This window comes from Melanotaenia boesemani, chromosome 19 (assembly GCF_017639745.1).
Source record: "Melanotaenia boesemani isolate fMelBoe1 chromosome 19, fMelBoe1.pri, whole genome shotgun sequence".
In the NCBI taxonomy this organism is placed as follows: Eukaryota; Metazoa; Chordata; class Actinopteri; order Atheriniformes; family Melanotaeniidae; genus Melanotaenia; species Melanotaenia boesemani.
The window spans coordinates 29,593,488-29,619,659 of record NC_055700.1 but is presented as its reverse complement, the minus strand read 5'-3'; the positions used below and the strand labels follow the sequence as shown (position 1 = coordinate 29,619,659).

At 47.7% G+C, this 26,172-nt stretch overlaps 1 protein-coding gene across 1 annotated transcript in view; it reads left to right on the top strand.

Annotated features, from left to right (window-relative positions):
- LOC121629743 (3'-5' RNA helicase YTHDC2) overlaps positions 1–26,172 on the top strand; it is a 74,663-nt gene that overhangs the window by 5,815 nt on the left and 42,676 nt on the right. Inside the window, 4 exon segments of the mRNA XM_041969491.1 lie at positions 415–605; positions 6,322–6,488; positions 8,598–8,700; positions 8,813–8,969. Coding sequence (XP_041825425.1) covers positions 415–605; positions 6,322–6,488; positions 8,598–8,700; positions 8,813–8,969 — 618 coding nt within the window.

Below are 26,172 nucleotides of genomic sequence, written 5' to 3'. Positions count from 1 at the left end.
TTGCTTATTCATCCCTCTTTTATTTACTTGAGGGTATAATTAAAAATTTTTGCCTCACAATTTTTTTTCATCAACTCGATTTATTAAATTGATTAATACATTCACTTGAATATATTTCTATTGATTGATTGATTGATTGAATGGAAGGTATAACTCCTAATATTTCTCCATATAATTTACTTCGATCTACGTGATTTTAAATTTTACCATCAGAAACCCGTTTTTGTGTTAAATCCATCGTTTTTTGCTTTTTCTCAACAAACATCCTGTAGGTGTGGTGATTATTGATTATTGATGGAAATGCCATCACGCAGCAATCACGTACACAGGCGTGGTGCTGCTCATCGATGGGACTGTGAATGTTCTTGTGCTGTGTAAAGCCAGTAATATCTCTTTTTCTCTCACCCTCTCCAGACAGGAACCGGCCAAGCGGGCGTTTAAACAGCAGCATCCCCATGGTTCCTAAGAGGAGGGGTCCGTCAGAGCTGGACCGGTTTCGATGCGCTCTGCCCGTGGCTGAGCACCAGGAGGAGATCATTCATCTCATCAGAGAAAACAGAGTGGTCCTTATCGTGGGAGAAACCGGCTCTGGAAAAACTACACAGGTTCGTTTGACATATGGTGAACAGATACAAGCAGAAGTTTAGACACCCAGTGTGATGAGTACAGTTGTTGTTTGGGGGGTGTTTGCTCATCCTGCAAACGCCTCTTACATCTGCAAGATTCATGTGATGCTTGAATGCAAATGTTCTCTGTGGTTTGTTGCCAAGATCCATCTTTGCTCCTAAAGACCTAAAAGAAGATGTTTTTTTAACGTTGTAAAAGATAGCTGATTTTACTGTCCTGAAATTCTAGAGAAGAAGGAAATCTGAACAAACCTTTTCATGGTCACCAGTTAACTCATTTAAAGCACCGCACTGATCTTGACTTAGCACAGCTGCTTTCGGAGAAAAAATAGCCAAATTAATCTCCTGAACAAAAACGCTAACAGTCCCATGAGCCTTTTCTACTTGCTTAAACTGTTTCCTGTCCAGGAGACAGGCATTAATGAACTTTATTTCAGTAAACAATACACCATCTTTAAAGGACTTGGCTTGACTACAAACAGAACATTTATTCGGAGCATGTTTGTAGTCCAAAATGAAATAAGTTTGCAAATAAGTTGCAGTTAATCCAGAATAGCCAAATGAAGTTGATGAGAAACATAACATAAATTACAGTCAGTATTTCCATGTTTCAATAAAACATGTTGTTGTAATGATAAAAAAGGCTTCTGAAACGTTCCTCAAAGTTCAATGTTAGGGAGTGGTCGAAGCTAGTTTAGTTATTAGCGGTTATTAACATGTCCGAGGCAGATATTAGTAGGGCTGCACGGTATCAGTGTGACCGGGCGATAGGTTCGATAAACCAGGAAAATATCAGCGTTCCTAGGCAGCCATCTTAACTAAGCCCCTAGATCTACATATAAGGAACCGGGTGGTAAAAGATGGGCAGAGGCAACTTATCCCCTCAGGATCACAATATTTATTAACAAGATGTATAAAAACACAAAAAAATACAACTCCAGTCCAAACCAGTAAGGGGACCACTCCAGTGATGACAGCTGCAAAAAAAAGAACAAAAGAAAAGGCAGGGGGGAAGAAGGGTCCCGGGTCAGGCCTGACCCTGACTTTGTCCCTCTGACACTCAACAAAAAAAAAACATGCAATAAAAACCGATTAAATCAGTTAAAAGTAAAAGACCTGCATTTCAGGGCACACGGATTAATAAAAGTAAAACGGGGACGAGCAAAACGGGTGACGGCCTGCGCCACCCCACACTCAGTCCTGCCCGCTGTCACCACTGCGAGGCCTCCAACACAAACTACCGGTCTGGCAGCTAAAACCAGTGTCCTGAGGGGAAAACAACAATGCAGAGGGTATTAGTTTAGAATAATTAAAAATTAACAACAACGAGTAGCACTAAAATAAAAAAAACCAAACAGAACAAAACGGCAGTGGCGAGGAGGTTGGCACCTATAGACAAACAAACCAAACAATTAATTGAAGCTCCAGGTGCAAAACAAAACTTGCCACAACACACGGTTACCTCCTCATCAAAAGACAGGAGGCAGAGAACAACACCTGACCCTCCTGGTACATCCGTCTTTATAAAACAAAAAAAGAAACCATTACTCCAAATAATAAAAACACAGTGAAACACAAGCAAAAGACGCCGTACCTTCTGTCATTCAGAGGTTTCCACTCGTGTGGCAGCTAACCGCCTGGGTCCTAAAACGGTACCTACGCCAACAAGGAGGGAGGCAATTTAGCATGCTAGTCCATACACATTCTACAGCAACCTTAAATCATTCACATACCGAACCAGGGTGCACGCCGCGAATCAGCGGGGAAGAACACGCACATGAACCTACCACTGTGCTAGCTATCTTTATACCAGCCATCAATCACTGAACCGGCGTGTGCGCGGTTCGCTAACCTGGAAGTGCATAGCTCGCTACTTCCGGTTACATCAGGAAAATGTGACATGCAATAAAGCTATCGAAACCTGCAATGACAATATGATTTGTATTTGATAATGGTTGCTACAAGTATCCCGCATGTGCTTGTGTCATCTCTTCCAAGTAGCCGATGTGTTGTTCTTTTTAGCCAAGTTTGTGAAGTAAATGCTCTTTTAGCCAAAAGCATTTACTGTGCATCTGTTAACATCTACATAGAGCATCTACTGTGCAGTCGTTAGCATTTACATAGAGCATCTACTGTGCATCTGTTAACATCTACATAGAGCATCTACTGTGCAGTCGTTAGCATTTACATAGAGCATCTACTGTGCATCTGTTAACATCTACATAGAGCATCTACTGTGCAGTCGTTAGCATTTACATAGAGCATCTACTGTGCAGTCGTTAGCATTTACATAGAGCATCTACTGTGCATCTGTTAACATCTACATAGAGCATCTACTGTGCAGTCGTTAGCATTTACATAGAGCATCTACTGTGCATCTGTTAACATCTACATAGAGCATCTACTGTGCAGTCGTTAGCATTTACATAGAGCATCTACTGTGCAGTCGTTAGCATTTGCATAGAGCATCTACTGTGCATCTGTTAACATCTACATAGAGCATCTACTGTGCAGTCGTTAGCATCTACATAGAGCATCTACTGTGCAGCCGTTAGCATTTACATAGAGCATCTACTGTGCAGTCGTTAGCATTTATATAGAACATCTACTGTGCAGTCGTTAGCATCTACATAGAGCATCTACTGTGCAGTCTTTAGCATTTATATAGAGCATCTACTGTGCAGTCGTTAGCATTTACATAGAACATCTACTGTGCAGTCGTTAGCATTTACATAGAGCATCTACTGTGCAGTCTTTAGCATTTACATAGAGCATCTACTGTGCAGTCGTTAGCATCTACATAGAGCATCTACTGTGCAGCCGTTAGCATTTACATAGAGCATCTACTGTGCAGTCGTTAGCATTTATATAGAACATCTACTGTGCAGTCGTTAGCATCTACATAGAGCATCTACTGTGCAGTCGTTAGCATTTACATAGAGCATCTACTGTGCAGTCGTTAGCATTTACATAGAACATCTACTGTGCATCTGTTAACATCTACATAGAGCATCTACTGTGCAGTCGTTAGCATTTACATAGAGAATCTACTGTGCAGTCGTTAGCATTTACATAGAGCATCTACTGTGCATCTGTTAACATCTACATAGAGCATCTACTGTGCAGTCGTTAGCATTTACATAGAACATCTACTGTGCAGTCGTTACCATCTACATAGAGCATCTACTGTGCAGCCGTTAGCATTTACATAGAGCATCTACTGTGCAGTCGTTAGCATTTATATAGAACATCTACTGTGCAGTCGTTAGCATCTACATAGAGCATCTACTGTGCAGTCTTTAGCATTTATATAGAGCATCTACTGTGCAGTCGTTAGCATCTACATAGAGCATCTACTGTGCAGTCGTTAGCATTTATATAGAGCATCTACTGTGCAGTCGTTAGCATTTACATAGAGCATCTACTGTGCAGTCTTTAGCATTTATATAGAGCATCTACTGTGCAGTCGTTAGCATCTACATAGAGCATCTACTGTGCAGTCGTTAGCATTTATATAGAGCATCTACTGTGCAGTCGTTAGCATCTACATAGAGCATCTACTGTGCAGTCTTGAGCATTTATATAGAGCATCTACTGTGCAGTCGTTAGCATCTACATAGAGCATCTACTGTGCAGTCGTTAGCATTTACATAGAACATCTACTGTGCAGTCGTTAGCATTTACATAGAGCATCTACTGCGCAGTCGTTAGCATTTACATAGAGCATCTACTGTGCAGTCGTTAGCATTTACATAGAGCATCTACTGTGCAGTCGTTAGCATTTACATAGAGAATCTACTGTGCAGTCGTTAGCATTTACATAGAGCATCTACTGTGCAGTCGTTAGCATTTACATAGAGCATCTACTGCGCAGTCGTTAGCATTTACATAGAACATCTACTTTGCAGTCGTTAGCATTTACATAGAGCATCTACTGTGCAGTCGTTAGCATTTACATAGAACATCTACTGTGCAGTCGTTAGCATTTACATAGAACATCTACTGTGCAGTTGTTAGCATTTACATAGAGCATCTACTGTGCAGTCGTTAGCATTTACATAGAGCATCTACTGTGCAGTCGTTAGCATTTACATAGAACATCTACTGTGCAGTCGTTAGCATTTACATAGAACATCTACTGTGCAGTCGTTAGCATTTACATAGAGCATCTACTGTGCATCTGTTAACATCTACATAGAGCATCTACTGTGCAGTCGTTAGCATTTACATAGAGCATCTACTGTGCAGTCGTTAGCATTTACATAGAACATCTACTGTGCAGTCGTTAGCATTTACATAGAGAATCTACTGTGCAGTCGTTAGCATTTACATAGAGCATCTACTGTGCATCTGTTAACATCTACATAGAACATCTACTGTGCAGTCGTTAGCATTTACATAGAGCATCTACTGTGCAGTCGTTAGCATTTACATAGAGCATCTACTGTGCAGTCGTTAGCATTTACATAGAACATCTACTGTGCAGTCGTTAGCATTTACATAGAACATCTACTGTGCATCTGTTAACATCTACATAGAGCATCTACTGTGCAGTCGTTAGCATTTACATAGAACATCTACTGTGCAGTCGTTAGCATTTACATAGAGCATCTACTGTGCATCTGTTAACATCTACATAGAGCATCTACTGTGCAGTCGTTAGCATTTACATAGAACATCTACTGTGCAGTCGTTAGCATTTACATAGAACATCTACTGTGCAGTCGTTAGCATTTACATAGAACATCTACTGTGCAGTCGTTAGCATTTACATAGAGCATCTACTGTGCATCTGTTAACATCTACATAGAGCATCTACTGTGCATCTGTTAACATCTACATAGAGCATCTACTGTGCAGTCGTTAGCATTTACATAGAACATCTACTGTGCAGTCGTTAGCATTTACATAGAACATCTACTGTGCAGTCGTTAGCATTTACATAGAGCATCTACTGTGCATCTGTTAACATTTACATAGAGCATCTACTGTGCAGTCGTTAGCATTTACATAGAACATCTACTGTGCATCTGTTAACATCTACATAGAACATCTACTGTGCAGTCGTTAACATTTACATGGAGCATTTACTGTGCAGTTGGTAGCATCTACATGTAGCATCCAGGACAATAAAGGGTGCTTTCATGCCTAACGGTCTGCATCAGATCATAGCGGTTGATCAGATTTCTATCACAACTTTTATAGAGTCCGTCCATGTCTGACTACGAGACATTTCTCTCATCCAGAGCTGCCTATCTTTTTATACTACCGTTCAAAAGTTTGGGGTCACTTTACCATGGGATTCAATAGGGAAGTGACCCCAAACTTCTGAACGGTAGTGTACATGCATGTATGTTTTAGTTGAAATTACCCACAATGCCCTTTGTGTTATGGTCCGTTTCCTGCATTTGGTTCACTTGAAGTAAAATTGAGACTTACATTTTCAGGTGGACCAGAGTTCTATTTTTTAATCTGCATCAGAGTTCATTCCTGTATCTTGACTTTATTTTATCAACATCAACAATGTTTTTAGTATTTTCTGTAGCAACTTTATATATGGGGTTGTTTATTTTATGTGTCGAAATCTGGAAACATTAACCCACTAGTACATAGAGTAGTGTTGGTTAGTGTTGGTTAGTATATGTTAGAGTATAGTGTGTTGGTGTAGTAAAGAGAGAACCTCTGTGTGGTCCAGATCCCACAGTTTTTGTTAGACGACTTCAGCAGGACCGGACAGCCCTGCAGGATCTACTGCACTCAGCCTAGACGCCTGGCTGCCATTGCTGTGGCTGAGAGAGTGGCGGCTGAGAGAGGGGAGTGTGTGGGCCAGACGGTCGGTTATCACATCAGACTTGAGAGCAGGTACATTTTATAAAATTTATTTACCTTTAATGTGGATTTAAAAAAAAAGCTAAACTTAGCAGAAAAAGTCAGTAAATGAGTGTTTGCTGGATTCTTTTATGTAGCAAAGCATGTTGGTAATACATTTTACACTATAGGAAAGCCTGTTTATATCCCGTTTAAATGTAGACAGATCTGGAAGGAAAATGCATTTGTGGGATCAGCAGTAGAGTTCAGGATGTGGGTTGTTCACATGAAAAAAACTTCATGAATCTTCCTATCCAAACAGCTGATTCCTGATTCTGCTTTTGATTCTTGTTTGGAGCTTCTGGCACCCCAGGGGCAAACAATCAGGTGTCTGATTAGCAGCATGGACCCTGCTACAGCAGTCGGTAAGTGTCTGGTCCAAGAATGCCATGTTTGGCTGATCTGGATAGGATCAACTTTATGGGGCAACCTTCAGCTGCTGTTCCACAAAACCAAGTTGCAGTATCATTTGGACTGAGTCCTGGTACAATCTCCAAATTGAAGGCCATGTTCCAGATAATGGGAATGTCAGAAACAAGCCATGAAGTGGACATGCCAAGGAGACGACACCAAAAAGCACCTGTGGTGTTGTCTTCTGTCATCTGTCACCACTTAAGAACCGTAGGGGGCCTTCTACAGATTACAGTCAAGGTTTGCAAGATGGCTCTCTACACAGAAAATCCAGAACAGACTGGACATAACCAGTCTCTGGTCTCATAGGGTTGCTAGCAGGCCGATCATACCTGCCCTTCACCAACAGGCCTGTTCATGTTGGTTTTGGTAATATGTGAACTGGAACCAGCACATGTGGAGAAAAGTTATGTTCTGGGACAAGTCCAGATTCTGTCCAGAGCAGCTGAATGTTGTGGAGAAGATGTGGAGAAGGCTATGCTGACGGCTGCACCGGTAGGGTAACATCTTCTGGTGGAGGCAGTGTGATAATGTGGGGCAACAAGATTTGCAGGAAATCTGAATGCAGAGAGATGTGGACATGAGGTTCTGCAACCAGTGGTGATCCCACATCGTCCCATTCTGTAACCAAACTTTATCCTCCATGATGACACCGCTGGTCGACACAGAGCGGGCTTATCAGGGACCACCTCCAGCGGATGGAGGACCCGCCTACAGTCCTGACCTCAACCACATGAAACACTTGCGGGATCATCTGTTGGTACCAGAGTGACCAGCACAACAACATCAGCTGACTGGTGACAGCTGCTGATTGAAGAATGCGATGCCATCCCACAGCAGCGTGTTTTCTCTTGATTGATGATGGAGAGTTCGACCACTGCACAAAGCCTTCTCCAGCACATCCCAACGATTCTCCATGGGGTTCAGGTCTGGACTCTGTGGTGGAAAATGATGTCTCCTGTTCCCTGAACCACTCTTTCACAGTCTGAGCCCCATGAATTATGGCACTGTACCATCAGGGAAGATGGAATAACCTGCTCAAATCCAAGTGGCCACATTTTTGACCAGACAGTGTATTAAATTGTCAATATGTCATGTTTTGTTTAGACTTCAATCATCCAATCCAATAAAAGACACCAAACAAGAGTCAACAGCAGAATTAGCTGTTTGACAGAACAGATTTGGCAAGTTTTTATGGGCACAACCAACATACACAACTCTGCTGCTCATCCCACAGTTACATTTTCCTTCCAAATGAGGCTCCATTTAAAAGAGAAATAAACAGACTTTCTAACAGTATCAGATTTATTCCACCAAGCATTGTTACAATGAAGAAATAGTCCACCAAATACTCATTGACTGACTTTTTCTGCTAAGTTTCCAGTGGTACCTCTTAATGAACAGTCTGTATACATGTCCATGAGAAACAGAAATACAGTAAAGTCAGCAGTGTCTTCGTTTAAATCATTGTCACTCTAAAGGCTTCTTGCTTAGAGATAAAAGAATACAGATATATTTCTGCCGGTGTTGTAACTCCATCTTCAGGAAGTGACAGTAAAACCTGGGCTCTTAGGTTACTATGAAATTATTAGTTTTTCCCTCCCTGAAGTATTTATGCATCAAACTGCAAAACCTGTCTTGAGCCTGAGCTTGTGAAAAACTTTCCATTTCTTATTATTTTGCAAATGTCAGGGTCTCTCTGAATACGCTGCTGACCTTTTGCACAAGTGGAGTTCTCCTCAGGACGCTGATGGCAGGAGATGGCAGCCTTCGAACAGTCACACATGTCATTGTGGTGAGTGTTACGTCTATATGTATGAAGTATATACACAGCCTTTTAAATGCAGCAAGACTTTAAAGTTGTTGCACTGGAGGTTAGCAAAAACACAGTCTGTTGTTTCCAACAGGATGAGGTGCATGAGCGTGATGGTCTGACTGACTTCCTGCTGACTAAGATGAAAGATGTTCTTCAGAAGATTCCTACACTGAAACTGATCCTGTCCAGTGCATCTTTGGATGTAGACCTGTTCCGTCAGTACTTCAGCTCCTGTCCTGTTATCTACCGTAAGTCCTTATTCCTAGTAGGAATGTCATGGAATCAGAGACGTCTGTATCTAATTCTGACCATGTGACCATACCAGTCTTTGTAAGGAGCTTTGGGCTGATAACATGTTGTTTGTAGCTGCAGAGAAACCGTCCTGTTTCACAGTTATTATATTGGGAAGTGCTGCTTTACTTTAATGAAATGTGGTTCGTAATTTAATGATCTAATTTAATCCTATCGATGGCTTTAAAACATCACCTTTTTGGCTTTTCCCCAAGTTCATAATGTTTCTGTGTGGAAAATGGCTCCTGTCATGGGATCACTGAAAGACTGCTTTATTTCTTATATATAGCTTATATTGATTAGCCAGCAAACTCTATGCAGCATTGCCAAGAGAAAGAGCAGATAGAACAAGACACATGAGACGGAGCGATGCAGAAGAGCTGAAGGGCTCATTCCACCCAGCAGGACCACAGGCTGGTAACATCCACGCCACATGGAGGCAGGAGTCCATGCAGAAGGACTAGACCAAGACCTGGGTTCATATGCAGGACTAGACCAAGACCTGGCTTCATGTACAGGACTAGACCAAGACCTGGGTTCATATGCAGGACTAGACCGAGACCTGGCTTAATATGCAGGACTAGACCAAGAACTGGGTTCATATGCAGGACTGGACCGAGAACTGGGTTCATATGCAGGACTGGACCGAGACCTGGCTTCATATGCAGGACTGGACCGAGAACTGGGTTCTTATGCAGGACTAGACCAAGAACTGGGTTCATATGCAGGACCGAGACCAGGAACTGGCTTCATATGCAGGACTGGACCGAGAACTGGGTTTATATGCAGGACTAGACCGAGACCTGGCTTCTTATGCAGGACTAGATCAAGAACTGGTTTCATATACAGGACTAGACCAAGAACTGGGTTCATATGCAGGACCGAGACCAGGAACTGGCTTCATATGCAGGACTGGACCGAGAACTGGCTTCATATGCAGGACTGGACCGAGAACTGGCTTCATATGCAGGACTAGACCAAGAACTGGCTTCTTATGCAGGACTAGACGGCGAACTGGGTTCATATGCAGGACTAGACCAAGACCTGGCTTCATATGCATGACTAGATCAAGACCTGGCTTCATATGCAGGACTAGACCAAGACCTGGCTTCATATGCAGGACTAGACCGAGAACTGGCTTCATATGCAGGACTAGACCGAGAACTGGGTTCATATGCAGGACTAGACCAAGACCTGGCTTCATATGCAGGACTAGACCGAGACCTGGCTTCATATGCAGAACTAGACTGAGAACTGGGTTCATATGCAGGACTAGACCAAGAACTGGGTTCATATGCAGGACTGGACCGAGAACTGGCTTCATATGCAGGACTGGACCGAGACCTGGCTTCATATGCAGGACTGGACCGAGAACTGGGTTCATATGCAGGACTGGACCGAGAACTGGCTTCATATGCAGGACTGGACCGAGACCTGGCTTCATATGCAGGACTGGACCGAGAACTGGCTTCATACGCAGGACTAGACCGAGAACTGGGTTCATATGCAGGACTGGACTGAGACCTGGCTTCATATGCAGGACTGGACCGAGAACTGGGTTCTTATGCAGGACTAGACCGAGAACTGGGTTCATATGCAGGACTAGACCGAGAACTGGCTTCATATGCAGGACTGGACCGAGACCTGGCTTCATATGCAGGACTGGACCGAGAACTGGGTTCTTATGCAGGACTAGACCGAGAACTGGCTTCATATGCAGGACTGGACCGAGAACTGGCTTCATATGCAGGACTGGACCGAGACCTGGCTTCATATGCAGGACTGGACCGAGAACTGGGTTCATATGCAGGACTAGACCAAGACCTGGCTTCATATGCAGAACTAGACCAAGACCTGGCTTCATATGCAGGACTAGACCGAGAACTGGGTTCATATGCAGGACTAGACCAAGAACTGTGTTCATATGCAGGACTAGACCGAGAACTGGCTTCATATGCAGGACTAGACCGAGACCTGGCTTCATATGCAGGACTGGACCGAGAACTGGGTTCATATGCAGGACTGGACCGAGACCTGGCTTCATATGCAGGACTGGACCGAGAACTGGGTTCATATGCAGGACTGGACCGAGACCTGGCTTCATATGCAGGACTGGACCGAGACCTGGCTTCATATGCAGGACTGGACCGAGAACTGGCTTCATACGCAGGACTTGACCGAGAACTGGGTTCATATGCAGGACTGTACCGAGACCTGGCTTCATATGCAGGACTGGACCGAGAACTGGGTTCTTATGCAGGACTGGACCGAGAACTGGGTTCATATGCAGGACTGGACCGAGACCTGGCTTCATATGCAGGACCGAGACCAGGAACTGGCTTCATATGCAGGACTGGACCGAGAACTGGCTTCATATGCAGGACTAGACCAAGAACTGGCTTCTTATGCAGGACTAGACGGCGAACTGGGTTCATATGCATGACTAGATCAAGACCTGGCTTCATATGCAGGACTAGACCAAGACCTGGCTTCATATGCAGGACTAGACCGAGAACTGGCTTCATATGCAGGACTAGACCGAGAACTGGGTTCATATGCAGGACTAGACCAAGACCTGGTTTCATATGCAGGACTAGACCGAGACCTGGCTTCATATGCAGAACTAGACTGAGAACTGGGTTCATATGCAGGACTAGACCAAGAACTGGGTTCATATGCAGGACTGGACCGAGAACTGGCTTCATATGCAGGACTGGACCGAGACCTGGCTTCATATGCAGGACTGGACCGAGAACTGGGTTCATATGCAGGACTGGACCGAGACCTGGCTTCATATGCAGGACTGGACCGAGACCTGGCTTCATATGCAGGACTGGACCGAGACCTGGCTTCATATGCAGGACTGGACCGAGAACTGGCTTCATACGCAGGACTAGACCGAGAACTGGGTTCATATGCAGGACTGGACTGAGACCTGGCTTCATATGCAGGACTGGACCGAGAACTGGGTTCTTATGCAGGACTAGACCGAGAACTGGGTTCATATGCAGGACTGGACCGAGACCTGGCTTCATATGCAGGACTGGACCGAGACCTGGCTTCATATGCAGGACTGGACCGAGAACTGGGTTCTTATGCAGGACTAGACCAAGAACTGGGTTCATATGCTGGACCGAGACCAGGAACTGGGTTCATATGCAGGACTGGACCGAGAACTGGGTTCATATGCAGGACTAGACCAAGACCTGGCTTCTTATGCAGGACTAGATCAAGAACTGGTTTCATATACAGGACTAGACCAAGAACTGGGTTCATATGCAGGACCGAGACCAGGAACTGGCTTCATATGCAGGACTGGACCGAGAACTGGGTTCATATGCAGGACTAGACCGAGACCTGGCTTCTTATGCAGGACTAGACCAAGAACTGGTTTCATATGCAGGACTAGACTGCGAACTGGGTTCATATGCAGGACTAGACCAAGAACTGGCTTCATATACAGGACTAGACCAAGACCTGGCTTCATATGCATGACTAGATCAAGACCTGGCTTCATATGCAGGACTAGACCAAGACCTGGCTTCATATGCAGGACTAGACCAAGAACTGGCTTCATATGCAGGACTAGACCGAGAACTGGGTTCATATGCAGGACTAGACCAAGACCTGGCTTCATATGCAGGACTAGACCAAGACCTGGCTTCATATGCAGAACTAGACCGAGAACTGGGTTCATATGCAGGACTCGACCAAGAACTGGGTTCATATGCAGGACTAGACCGAGAACTGGCTTCATATGCAGGACTGGACCGAGACCTGGCTTCATATGCAGGACTGGACCGAGAACTGGGTTCTTATGCAGGACTAGACCGAGAACTGGCTTCATATGCAGGACTAGACCGAGAACTGGGTTCATATGCAGGACTGGACCGAGACCTGGCTTCATATGCAGGACTGGACCGAGAACTGGGTTCTTATGCAGGACTAGACCGAGAACTGGCTTCATATGCAGGACTGGACCGAGAACTGGGTTCATATGCAGGACTGGACTGAGACCTGGCTTCATATGAAGGACTAGACCGAGACCTGGCTTCATATGCAGGACTAGACCAAGAACTGGCTTCATATGCAGGACTAGACCAAGAACTGGGTTCATATGCAGGACTGGACCGAGAACTGGGTTCATATGCAGGACTGGACTGAGACCTGGCTTTATATGCAGGACTGGACCGAGAACTGGGTTCTTATGCAGGACTGGACCGAGAACTGGGTTCATATGCAGGACTGGACCGAGACCTGGGTTCATATGCAGGACTGAACCGAGAACTGGCTTCATATGCAGGACTAGACCGAGACCTGGCTTCATATGCAGGACTGATCCGAGAACTGGCTTCATATGCAGGACTAGAACAAGACCTGGCTTCATATGCAGAACTAGACCGAGAACTGGGTTCATATGCAGGACTAGACCAAGACCTGGCTTCATATGCAGAACTAGACCGAGAACTGGCTTCATATGCAGGACTGGACCGAGACCTGGCTTCATATGCAGGACTGGACCGAGAACTGGGTTCTTATGCAGGACTAGACCGAGAACTGGCTTCATATGCAGGACTAGACCGAGAACTGGGTTCATATGCAGGACTGGACCGAGACCTGGCTTCATATGCAGGACTAGACCAAGAACTGGCTTCATATGCAGGACTAGACCGAGAACTGGGTTCATATGCAGGACTGGACCGAGACCTGGCTTCATATGCAGGACTAGACCAAGAACTGGCTTCATATGCAGGACTAGACCAAGAACTGGGTTCATATGCAGGACTGGACCGAGAACTGGGTTCATATGCAGGACTGGACCGAGACCTGGCTTCATATGCAGGACTGGACCGAAAACTGGGTTCTTATGCAGGACTAGACCGAGAACTGGGTTCATATGCAGGACTAGACCGAGAACTGGCTTCATATGCAGGACTGGACCGAGACCTGGCTTCATATGCAGGACTGGACCGAGAACTGGCTTCATATGCATGACTAGACCAAGACCTGGCTTCATATGCAGGACTAGACCGAGACCTGGCTTAATATGCAGGACTAGACCAAGAACTGGCTTCATATGCAGGACTGAACCGAGAACTGGCTTCCTATGCAGGACTAGACCAAGACCTGGCTTCATATGCAGGACTAGACCAAGAACTGGGTTCATATGCAGGACTAGACCGAGAACTGGGTTCATATGCAGGACTGGACCGAGAACTGGCTTCATATGCAGGACTAGACCGAGAACTGGGTTCATATGCAGGACTAGACCGAGACCTGGCTTCATATGCAGGACTGGACCGAGACCTGGCTTCATATGCAGGACTGGACCGAGAACTGGGTTCTTATGCAGGACTAGACCGAGAACTGGCTTCATATGCAGGACTAGACCGAGAACTGGGTTCATATGCAGGACTGGACCGAGACCTGGCTTCATATGCAGGACTAGACCGAGACCTGGCTTCATATGCAGGACTAGAGCAAGAACTGGCTTCATATGCAGGACTAGACCAAGAACTGGGTTCATATGCAGGACTGGACCGAGACCTGGCTTCATATGCAGGACTGGACCGAGAACTGGGTTCTTATGCAGGACTAGACCAAGACCTGGCTTCATACGCAGGACTAGACCGAGACCTGGCTTCATACGCAGGACTAGACCAAGAACTGGCTTCATACGCAGGACTGGACCGAGAACTGGCTTCATATGCAGGACTGGACCGAGAACTGGGTTCATATGCAGGACTGGACCGAGACCTGGCTTCATATGCAGGACTGAACCGAGAACTGGCTTCATATGCAGGACTAGACCGAGACCTGGCTTCATATGCAGGACTGAACCGAGAACTGGCTTCATATGCAGGACTAGACCAAGACCTGGCTTCATATGCAGGACTAGACCGAGAACTGGGTTCATATGCAGGACTAGACCGAGACCTGGCTTCATATGCAGAACTAGACCAAGAACTGGCTTCTTATGCAGGACTAGACCAAGACCTGGATTCATATGCAGGACTAGACCAAGACCTGGCTTAATATGCAGGACTAGACCGAGAACTGGCTTCATATGCAGGACTGAACCGAGAACTGGCTTCCTATGCAGGACTAGACCAAGACCTGGGTTCATATGCAGGACTAGACCAAGAACTGGGTTCATATGCAGGACTGGACCGAGAACTGGCTTCATATGCAGGACTGGACCGAGAACTGGGTTCATATGCAGGACTGGACCGAGAACTGGGTTCATATGCAGGACTGAACCGAGAACTGGCTTCATATGCAGGACTAGACCGAGACCTGGCTTCATATGCAGGACTGAACCGAGAACTGGCTTCATATGCAGGACTAGACCAAGACCTGGCTTCATATGCAGAACTAGACCGAGAACTGGGTTCATATGCAGGACTAGACCGAGACCTGGCTTCATATGCAGAACTAGACCAAGAACTGGCTTCTTATGCAGGACTAGACCAAGACCTGGATTCATATGCAGGACTAGACCAAGACCTGGCTTAATATGCAGGACTAGACCGAGAACTGGCTTCATATGCAGGACTGAACCGAGAACTGGCTTCCTATGCAGGACTAGACCAAGACCTGGCTTCATATGCAGGACTAGACCGAGAACTGGGTTCATATGCAGGACTAGACCAAGAACTGGGTTCATATGCAGGACTGGACCGAGAACTGGCTTCATATGCAGGACTAGACCGAGAACTAGGTTCATATGCATGACTAGACCGAGAACTGGGTTCATATGCAGGACTAGACCAAGAACTGGGTTCTTATGCAGGACTAGACCGAGAACTGGGTTCATATGCAGAACTGGGTTCATATGCAGGACTGGACCGAGACCTGGCTTCATATGCAGGACTAGACCAAGAACTGGGTTCATATGCAGGACTGGACCGAGAACTGGCTTCATATGCAGGACTAGACCGAGAACTGGGTTCATATGCATGACTAGACCGAGAACTGGGTTCATATGCAGGACTAGACCGAGAACTGGGTTCTTATGCAGGACTAGACCAAGAACTGGGTTCATATGCAGGACTGGACCGAGACCTGGCTTCATATGCAGGACCGAGACCAGGAACTGACTTCATATGCAGGACTGGACCGAGAACTGGCTTCATATGCAGGACTAGACCAAGAACTGGCTTCTTATGCAGGACTAGACTGCGAACTGGGTTCATATGCAGGACTAGACCAAGACCTGGCTTCATATGCATGACTAGATCAAGACCTGGCTTCATATGCGGGACTAGACCAAGACCTGGCTTCATATGCAGGACTAGACCAAGACCTGGCTTCATATGCAGGACTAGACCGAGAACTGGGTTCATATGCAGGACTAGACCAAGACCTGGCTTCATATGCAGGACTAGACCAAGACCTGGCTTCATATGCAAGACTGGACCGAGACCTGGCTTCATATGCAGGACCGAGACCAGGAACTGGCTTCATATGCAGGACTGGACCGAGAACTGGCTTCATATGCAGGACTAGACCAAGAACTGGGTTCATATGCAGGACTAGACCGAGAACTGGCTTCATATGCAGGACTGGACCGAGAACTGGCTTCATATGCAGGACTAGACCGAGAACTGGGTTCATATGCAGGACTAGACCGAGAACTGGCTTCATATGCAGGACTAGACCGAGAACTGGGTTCATATGCAGGACTAGACCAAGACCTGGCTTCATACGCAGGACTAGACCGAGACCTGGCTTCATACGCAGGACTAGACCAAGAACTGGCTTCATACGCAGGACTGGACCGAGAACTGGCTTCATACGCAGGACTGGACCGAGAACTGGGTTCATATGCAGGACTGGACCGAGAACTGGGTTCATATGCAGGACTGGACCGAGACCTGGCTTCATATGCAGGACTGGACCGAGAACTGGCTTCATATGCAGGACTAGACCGAGACCTGGCTTCATATGCAGGACTGGACCGAGAACTGGGTTCTTATGCAGGACTAGACCGAGAACTGGGTTCATATGCAGGACTAGACCGAGAACTGGCTTCATATGCAGGACTGGACCGAGACCTGGCTTCATATGCAGGACTGGACCGAGAACTGGGTTCTTATGCAGGACTAGACCGAGAACTGGCTTCATATGCAGGACTGGACCGAGAACTGGCTTCATATGCAGGACTGGACCGAGACCTGGCTTCATATGCAGGACTGGACCGAGAACTGGGTTCATATGCAGGACTAGACCAAGACCTGGCTTCATATGCAGAACTAGACCAAGACCTGGCTTCATATGCAGGACTAGACCGAGAACTGGGTTCATATGCAGGACTAGACCAAGAACTGTGTTCATATGCAGGACTAGACCGAGAACTGGCTTCATATGCAGGACTAGACCGAGACCTGGCTTCATATGCAGGACTGGACCGAGAACTGGGTTCATATGCAGGACTGGACCGAGACCTGGCTTCATATGCAGGACTGGACCGAGAACTGGGTTCATATGCAGGACTGGACCGAGACCTGGCTTCATATGCAGGACTGGACCGAGACCTGGCTTCATATGCAGGACTGGACCGAGAACTGGCTTCATACGCAGGACTAGACCGAGAACTGGGTTCATATGCAGGACTGTACCGAGACCTGGCTTCATATGCAGGACTGGACCGAGAACTGGGTTCTTATGCAGGACTGGACCGAGAACTGGGTTCATATGCAGGACTGGACCGAGACCTGGCTTCATATGCAGGACCGAGACCAGGAACTGGCTTCATATGCAGGACTGGACCGAGAACTGGCTTCATATGCAGGACTAGACCAAGAACTGGCTTCTTATGCAGGACTAGACGGCGAACTGGGTTCATATGCAGGGCTAGACCAAGACCTGGGTTCATATGCAGGACTGGACCGAGAACTGGGTTCTTATGCAGGACTCGACCAAGAACTGGGTTCATATGCAGGACTAGACCGAGAACTGGCTTCATATGCAGGACTGGACCGAGACCTGGCTTCATATGCAGGACTGGACCGAGAACTGGGTTCTTATGCAGGACTAGACCGAGAACTGGCTTCATATGCAGGACTAGACCGAGAACTGGGTTCATATGCAGGACTGGACCGAGACCTGGCTTCATATGCAGGACTGGACCGAGAACTGGGTTCTTATGCAGGACTAGACCGAGAACTGGCTTCATATGCAGGACTGGACCGAGAACTGGGTTCATATGCAGGACTGGACTGAGACCTGGCTTCATATGAAGGACTAGACCGAGACCTGGCTTCATATGCAGGACTAGACCAAGAACTGGCTTCATATGCAGGACTAGACCAAGAACTGGGTTCATATGCAGGACTGGACCGAGAACTGGGTTCATATGCAGGACTGGACTGAGACCTGGCTTCATATGCAGGACTGGACCGAGAACTGGGTTCTTATGCAGGACTGGACCGAGAACTGGGTTCATATGCAGGACTGGACCGAGACCTGGGTTCATATGCAGGACTGAACCGAGAACTGGCTTCATATGCAGGACTAGACCGAGACCTGGCTTCATATGCAGGACTGATCCGAGAACTGGCTTCATATGCAGGACTAGAACAAGACCTGGCTTCATATGCAGAACTAGACCGAGAACTGGGTTCATATGCAGGACTAGACCAAGACCTGGCTTCATATGCAGAACTAGACCGAGAACTGGGTTCATATGCAGGACTCGACCAAGAACTGGGTTCATATGCAGGACTAGACTGAGAACTGGCTTCATATGCAGGACTGGACCGAGACCTGGCTTCATATGAAGGACTGGCCTGAGAACTGGGTTCTTATGCAGGACTAGACCGAGAACTGGCTTCATATGCAGGACTAGACCGAGAACTGGGTTCATATGCAGGACTGGACCGAGACCTGGCTTCTAATGCAGGACTAGACCGAGACCTGGCTTCATATGCAGGACTGAACCGAGAACTGGCTTCATATGCAGGACTAGAACAAGACCTGGCTTCATATGCAGAACCAGACCGAGAACTGGGTTCATATGCAGGACTAGACCAAGACCTGGCTTCATATGCAGAACTAGACCGAGAACTGGGTTCATATGCAGGACTCGACCAAGAACTGGGTTCATATGCAGGACTAGACCGAGAACTGGCTTCATATGCAGGACTGGACCGAGACCTGGCTTCATATGCAGGACTGGACCGAGAACTGGGTTCTTATGCAGGACTAGACCGAGAACTGGCTTCATATGCAGGACTAGACCGAGAACTGGGTTCATATGCAGGACTGGACCGAGACCTGGCTTCATATGCAGGACTAGACCAAGAACTGGCTTCATATGCAGGACTAGACCGAGAACTGGGTTCATATGCAGGACTGGACCGAGACCTGGCTTCATATGCAGGACTAGACCAAGAACTGGCTTCATATGCAGGACTAGACCAAGAACTGGGTTCATATGCAGGACTGGACCGAGAACTGGGTTCATATGCAGGACTGGACCGAGACCTGGCTTCATATGCAGGACTGGACCGAAAACTGGGTTCTTATGCAGGACTAGACCGAGAACTGGGTTCATATGCAGGACTAGACCGAGAACTGGCTTCATATGCAGGACTGGACCGAGACCTGGCTTCATATGCAGGACTGGACCGAGAACTGGCTTCATATGCATGACTAGACCAAGACCTGGCTTCATATGCAGGACTAGACCGAGACCTGGCTTAATATGCAGGACTAGACCAAGAACTGGCTTCATATGCAGGACTGAACCGAGAACTGGCTTCCTATGCAGGACTAGACCAAGACCTGGCTTCATATGCAGGACTAGACCAAGAACTGGGTTCATATGCAGGACTAGACCGAGAACTGGGTTCATATGCAGGACTGGACCGAGAACTGGCTTCATATGCAGGACTAGACCGAGACCTGGCTTCATATGCAGGACTGGACCGAGACCTGGCTTCATATGCAGGACTGGACCGAGAACTGGGTTCTTATGCAGGACTAGACCGAGAACTGGCTTCATATGCAGGACTAGACCGAGAACTGGGTTCATATGCAGGACTGGACCGAGACCTGGCTTCATATGCAGGACTAGACCGAGACCTGGCTTCATATGCAGGACTAGAGCAAGAACTGGCTTCATATGCAGGACTAGACCAAGAACTGGGTTCATATGCAGGACTGGACCGAGACCTGGCTTCATATGCAGGACTGGACCGAGAACTGGGTTCTTATGCAGGACTAGACCAAGACCTGGCTTCATACGCAGGACTAGACCGAGACCTGGCTTCATACGCAGGACTAGACCAAGAACTGGCTTCATATGCAGGACTGGACCGAGAACTGGCTTCATATGCAGGACTGGACCGAGAACTGGGTTCATATGCAGGACTGGACCGAGACCTGGCTTCATATGCAGGACTGAACCGAGAACTGGCTTCATATGCAGGACTAGACCGAGACCTGGCTTCATATGCAGGACTGAACCGAGAACTGGCTTCATATGCAGGACTAGACCAAGACCTGGCTTCATATGCAGAACTAGACCGAGAACTGGGTTCATATGCAGGACTAGACCGAGACCTGGCTTCATATGCAGAACTAGACCAAGAACTGGCTTCTTATGCAGGACTAGACCAAGACCTGGATTCATATGCAGGACTAGACCAAGACCTGGCTTAATATGCAGGACTAGACCGAGAACTGGCTTCATATGCAGGACTGAACCGAGAACTGGCTTCCTATGCAGGACTAGACCAAGACCTGGGTTCATATGCAGGACTAGACCAAGAACTGGGTTCATATGCAGGACTGGACCGAGAACTGGCTTCATATGCAGGACTGGACCGAGAACTGGGTTCATATGCAGGACTGGACCGAGAACTGGGTTCATATGCAGGACTGAACCGAGAACTGGCTTCATATGCAGGACTAGACCGAGACCTGGCTTCATATGCAGGACTGAACCGAGAACTGGCTTCATATGCAGGACTAGACCAAGACCTGGCTTCATATGCAGAACTAGACCGAGAACTGGGTTCATATGCAGGACTAGACCGAGACCTGGCTTCATATGCAGAACTAGACCAAGAACTGGCTTCTTATGTAGGACTAGACCAAGACCTGGATTCATATGCAGGACTAGACCAAGACCTGGCTTAATATGCAGGACTAGACCGAGAACTGGCTTCATATGCAGGACTGAACCGAGAACTGGCTTCCTATGCAGGACTAGACCAAGACCTGGCTTCATATGCAGGACTAGACCGAGAACTGGGTTCATATGCAGGACTAGACCAAGAACTGGGTTCATATGCAGGACTGGACCGAGAACTGGCTTCATATGCAGGACTAGACCGAGAACTAGGTTCATATGCATGACTAGACCGAGAACTGGGTTCATATGCAGGACTAGACCAAGAACTGGGTTCTTATGCAGGACTAGACCGAGAACTGGGTTCATATGCAGAACTGGGTTCATATGCAGGACTGGACCGAGACCTGGCTTCATATGCAGGACTAGACCGAGAACTGGGTTCATATGCAGGACTGGACCGAGAACTGGCTTCATATGCAGGACTAGACCGAGAACTGGGTTCATATGCATGACTAGACCGAGAACTGGGTTCATATGCAGGACTAGACCGAGAACTGGGTTCTTATGCAGGACTAGACCAAGAACTGGGTTCATATGCAGGACTGGACCGAGACCTGGCTTCATATGCAGGACCGAGACCAGGAACTGACTTCATATGCAGGACTGGACCGAGAACTGGCTTCATATGCAGGACTAGACCGAGAACTGGCTTCATATGCAGGACTAGACCGAGAACTGGGTTCATATGCAGGACTAGACCAAGACCTGGCTTCATATGCATGACTAGATCAAGACCTGGCTTCATATGCGGGACTAGACCAAGACCTGGCTTCATATGCAGGACTAGACCAAGACCTGGCTTCATATGCAGGACTAGACCGAGAACTGGGTTCATATGCAGGACTAGACCAAGACCTGGCTTCATATGCAGGACTAGACCAAGACCTGGCTTCATATGCAAGACTGGACCGAGACCTGGCTTCATATGCAGGACCGAGACCAGGAACTGGCTTCATATGCAGGACTGGACCGAGAACTGGCTTCATATGCAGGACTAGACCAAGAACTGGGTTCATATGCAGGACTAGACCGAGAACTGGCTTCATATGCAGGACTGGACCGAGAACTGGCTTCATATGCAGGACTAGACCGAGAACTGGGTTCATATGCAGGACTAGACCGAGAACTGGCTTCATATGCAGGACTAGACCGAGAACTGGGTTCATATGCAGGACTAGACCAAGACCTGGCTTCATACGCAGGACTAGACCGAGACCTGGCTTCATACGCAGGACTAGACCAAGAACTGGCTTCATACGCAGGACTGGACCGAGAACTGGCTTCATATGCAGGACTAGACCGAGACCTGGCTTCATATGCAGGACTGGACCGAGAACTGGGTTCTTATGCAGGACTAGACCGAGAACTGGGTTCATATGCAGGACTAGACCGAGAACTGGCTTCATATGCAGGACTGGACCGAGACCTGGCTTCATATGCAGGACTGGACCGAGAACTGGGTTCTTATGCAGGACTAGACCGAGAACTGGCTTCATATGCAGGACTGGACCGAGAACTGGCTTCATATGCAGGACTGGACCGAGACCTGGCTTCATATGCAGGACTGGACCGAGAACTGGGTTCATATGCAGGACTAGACCAAGACCTGGCTTCATATGCAGGACTAGACCAAGACCTGGCTTCATATGCAGGACTAGACCGAGAACTGGGTTCATATGCAGGACTAGACCAAGAACTGTGTTCATATGCAGGACTAGACCGAGAACTGGCTTCATATGCAGGACTAGACCGAGACCTGGCTTCATATGCAGGACTGGACCGAGAACTGGGTTCATATGCAGGACTGGACCGAGACCTGGCTTCATATGCAGGACTGGACCGAGAACTGGGTTCATATGCAGGACTGGACCGAGACCTGGCTTCATATGCAGGACTGGACCGAGACCTGGCTTCATATGCAGGACTGGACCGAGAACTGGCTTCATACGCAGGACTAGACCGAGAACTGGGTTCATATGCAGGACTGTACCGAGACCTGGCTTCATATGCAGGACTGGACCGAGAACTGGGTTCTTATGCAGGACTGGACCGAGAACTGGGTTCATATGCAGGACTGGACCGAGACCTGGCTTCATATGCAGGACCGAGACCAGGAACTGGCTTCATATGCAGGACTGGACCGAGAACTGGCTTCATATGCAGGACTAGACCAAGAACTGGCTTCTTATGCAGGACTAGACGGCGAACTGGGTTCATATGCAGGGCTAGACCAAGACCTGGGTTCATATGCATGACTAGATCAAGACCTGGCTTCATATGCAGGACTAGACCAAGACCTGGCTTCATATGCAGGACTAGACCGAGAACTGGCTTCATATGCAGGACTAGACCGAGAACTGGGTTCATATGCAGGACTAGACCAAGACCTGGTTTCATATGCAGGACTAGACCGAGACCTGGCTTCATATGCAGAACTAGACTGAGAACTGGGTTCATATGCAGGACTAGACCAAGAACTGGGTTCATATGCAGGACTGGACCGAGAACTGGCTTCATATGCAGGACTGGACCGAGACCTGGCTTCATATGCAGGACTGGACCGAGAACTGGGTTCATATGCAGGACTGGACCGAGACCTGGCTTCATATGCAGGACTGGACCGAGACCTGGCTTCATATGCAGGACTGGACCGAGACCTGGCTTCATATGCAGGACTGGACCGAGAACTGGCTTCATACGCAGGACTAGACCGAGAACTGGGTTCATATGCAGGACTGGACTGAGACCTGGCTTCATATGCAGGACTGGACCGAGAACTGGGTTCTTATGCAGGACTAGACCGAGAACTGGGTTCATATGCAGGACTGGACCGAGACCTGGCTTCATATGCAGGACTGGACCGAGACCTGGCTTCATATGCAGGACTGGACCGAGAACTGGGTTCTTATGCAGGACTAGACCAAGAACTGGGTTCATATGCTGGACCGAGACCAGGAACTGGGTTCATATGCAGGACTGGACCGAGAACTGGGTTCATATGCAGGACTAGACCAAGACCTGGCTTCTTATGCAGGACTAGATCAAGAACTGGTTTCATATACAGGACTAGACCAAGAACTGGGTTCATATGCAGGACCGAGACCAGGAACTGGCTTCATATGCAGGACTGGACCGAGAACTGGGTTCATATGCAGGACTAGACCGAGACCTGGCTTCTTATGCAGGACTAGACCAAGAACTGGTTTCATATGCAGGACTAGACTGCGAACTGGGTTCATATGCAGGACTAGACCAAGAACTGGCTTCATATACAGGACTAGACCAAGACCTGGCTTCATATGCATGACTAGATCAAGACCTGGCTTCATATGCAGGACTAGACCAAGACCTGGCTTCATATGCAGGACTAGACCAAGAACTGGCTTCATATGCAGGACTAGACCGAGAACTGGGTTCATATGCAGGACTAGACCAAGACCTGGCTTCATATGCAGGACTAGACCAAGACCTGGCTTCATATGCAGAACTAGACCGAGAACTGGGTTCATATGCAGGACTCGACCAAGAACTGGGTTCATATGCAGGACTAGACCGAGAACTGGCTTCATATGCAGGACTGGACCGAGACCTGGCTTCATATGCAGGACTGGACCGAGAACTGGGTTCTTATGCAGGACTAGACCGAGAACTGGCTTCATATGCAGGACTAGACCGAGAACTGGGTTCATATGCAGGACTGGACCGAGACCTGGCTTCATATGCAGGACTGGACCGAGAACTGGGTTCTTATGCAGGACTAGACCGAGAACTGGCTTCATATGCAGGACTGGACCGAGAACTGGGTTCATATGCAGGACTGGACTGAGACCTGGCTTCATATGAAGGACTAGACCGAGACCTGGCTTCATATGCAGGACTAGACCAAGAACTGGCTTCATATGCAGGACTAGACCAAGAACTGGGTTCATATGCAGGACTGGACCGAGAACTGGGTTCATATGCAGGACTGGACTGAGACCTGGCTTCATATGCAGGACTGGACCGAGAACTGGGTTCTTATGCAGGACTGGACCGAGAACTGGGTTCATATGCAGGACTGGACCGAGACCTGGGTTCATATGCAGGACTGAACCGAGAACTGGCTTCATATGCAGGACTAGACCGAGACCTGGCTTCATATGCAGGACTGATCCGAGAACTGGCTTCATATGCAGGACTAGAACAAGACCTGGCTTCATATGCAGAACTAGACCGAGAACTGGGTTCATATGCAGGACTAGACCAAGACCTGGCTTCATATGCAGAACTAGACCGAGAACTGGGTTCATATGCAGGACTCGACCAAGAACTGGGTTCATATGCAGGACTAGACTGAGAACTGGCTTCATATGCAGGACTGGACCGAGACCTGGCTTCATATGAAGGACTGGCCTGAGAACTGGGTTCTTATGCAGGACTAGACCGAGAACTGGCTTCATATGCAGGACTAGACCGAGAACTGGGTTCATATGCAGGACTGGACCGAGACCTGGCTTCTAATGCAGGACTAGACCGAGACCTGGCTTCATATGCAGGACTGAACCGAGAACTGGCTTCATATGCAGGACTAGAACAAGACCTGGCTTCATATGCAGAACCAGACCGAGAACTGGGTTCATATGCAGGACTAGACCAAGACCTGGCTTCATATGCAGAACTAGACCGAGAACTGGGTTCATATGCAGGACTCGACCAAGAACTGGGTTCATATGCAGGACTAGACCGAGAACTGGCTTCATATGCAGGACTGGACCGAGACCTGGCTTCATATGCAGGACTGGACCGAGAACTGGGTTCTTATGCAGGACTAGACCGAGAACTGGCTTCATATGCAGGACTAGACCGAGAACTGGGTTCATATGCAGGACTGGACCGAGACCTGGCTTCATATGCAGGACTAGACCAAGAACTGGCTTCATATGCAGGACTAGACCGAGAACTGGGTTCATATGCAGGACTGGACCGAGACCTGGCTTCATATGCAGGACTAGACCAAGAACTGGCTTCATATGCAGGAC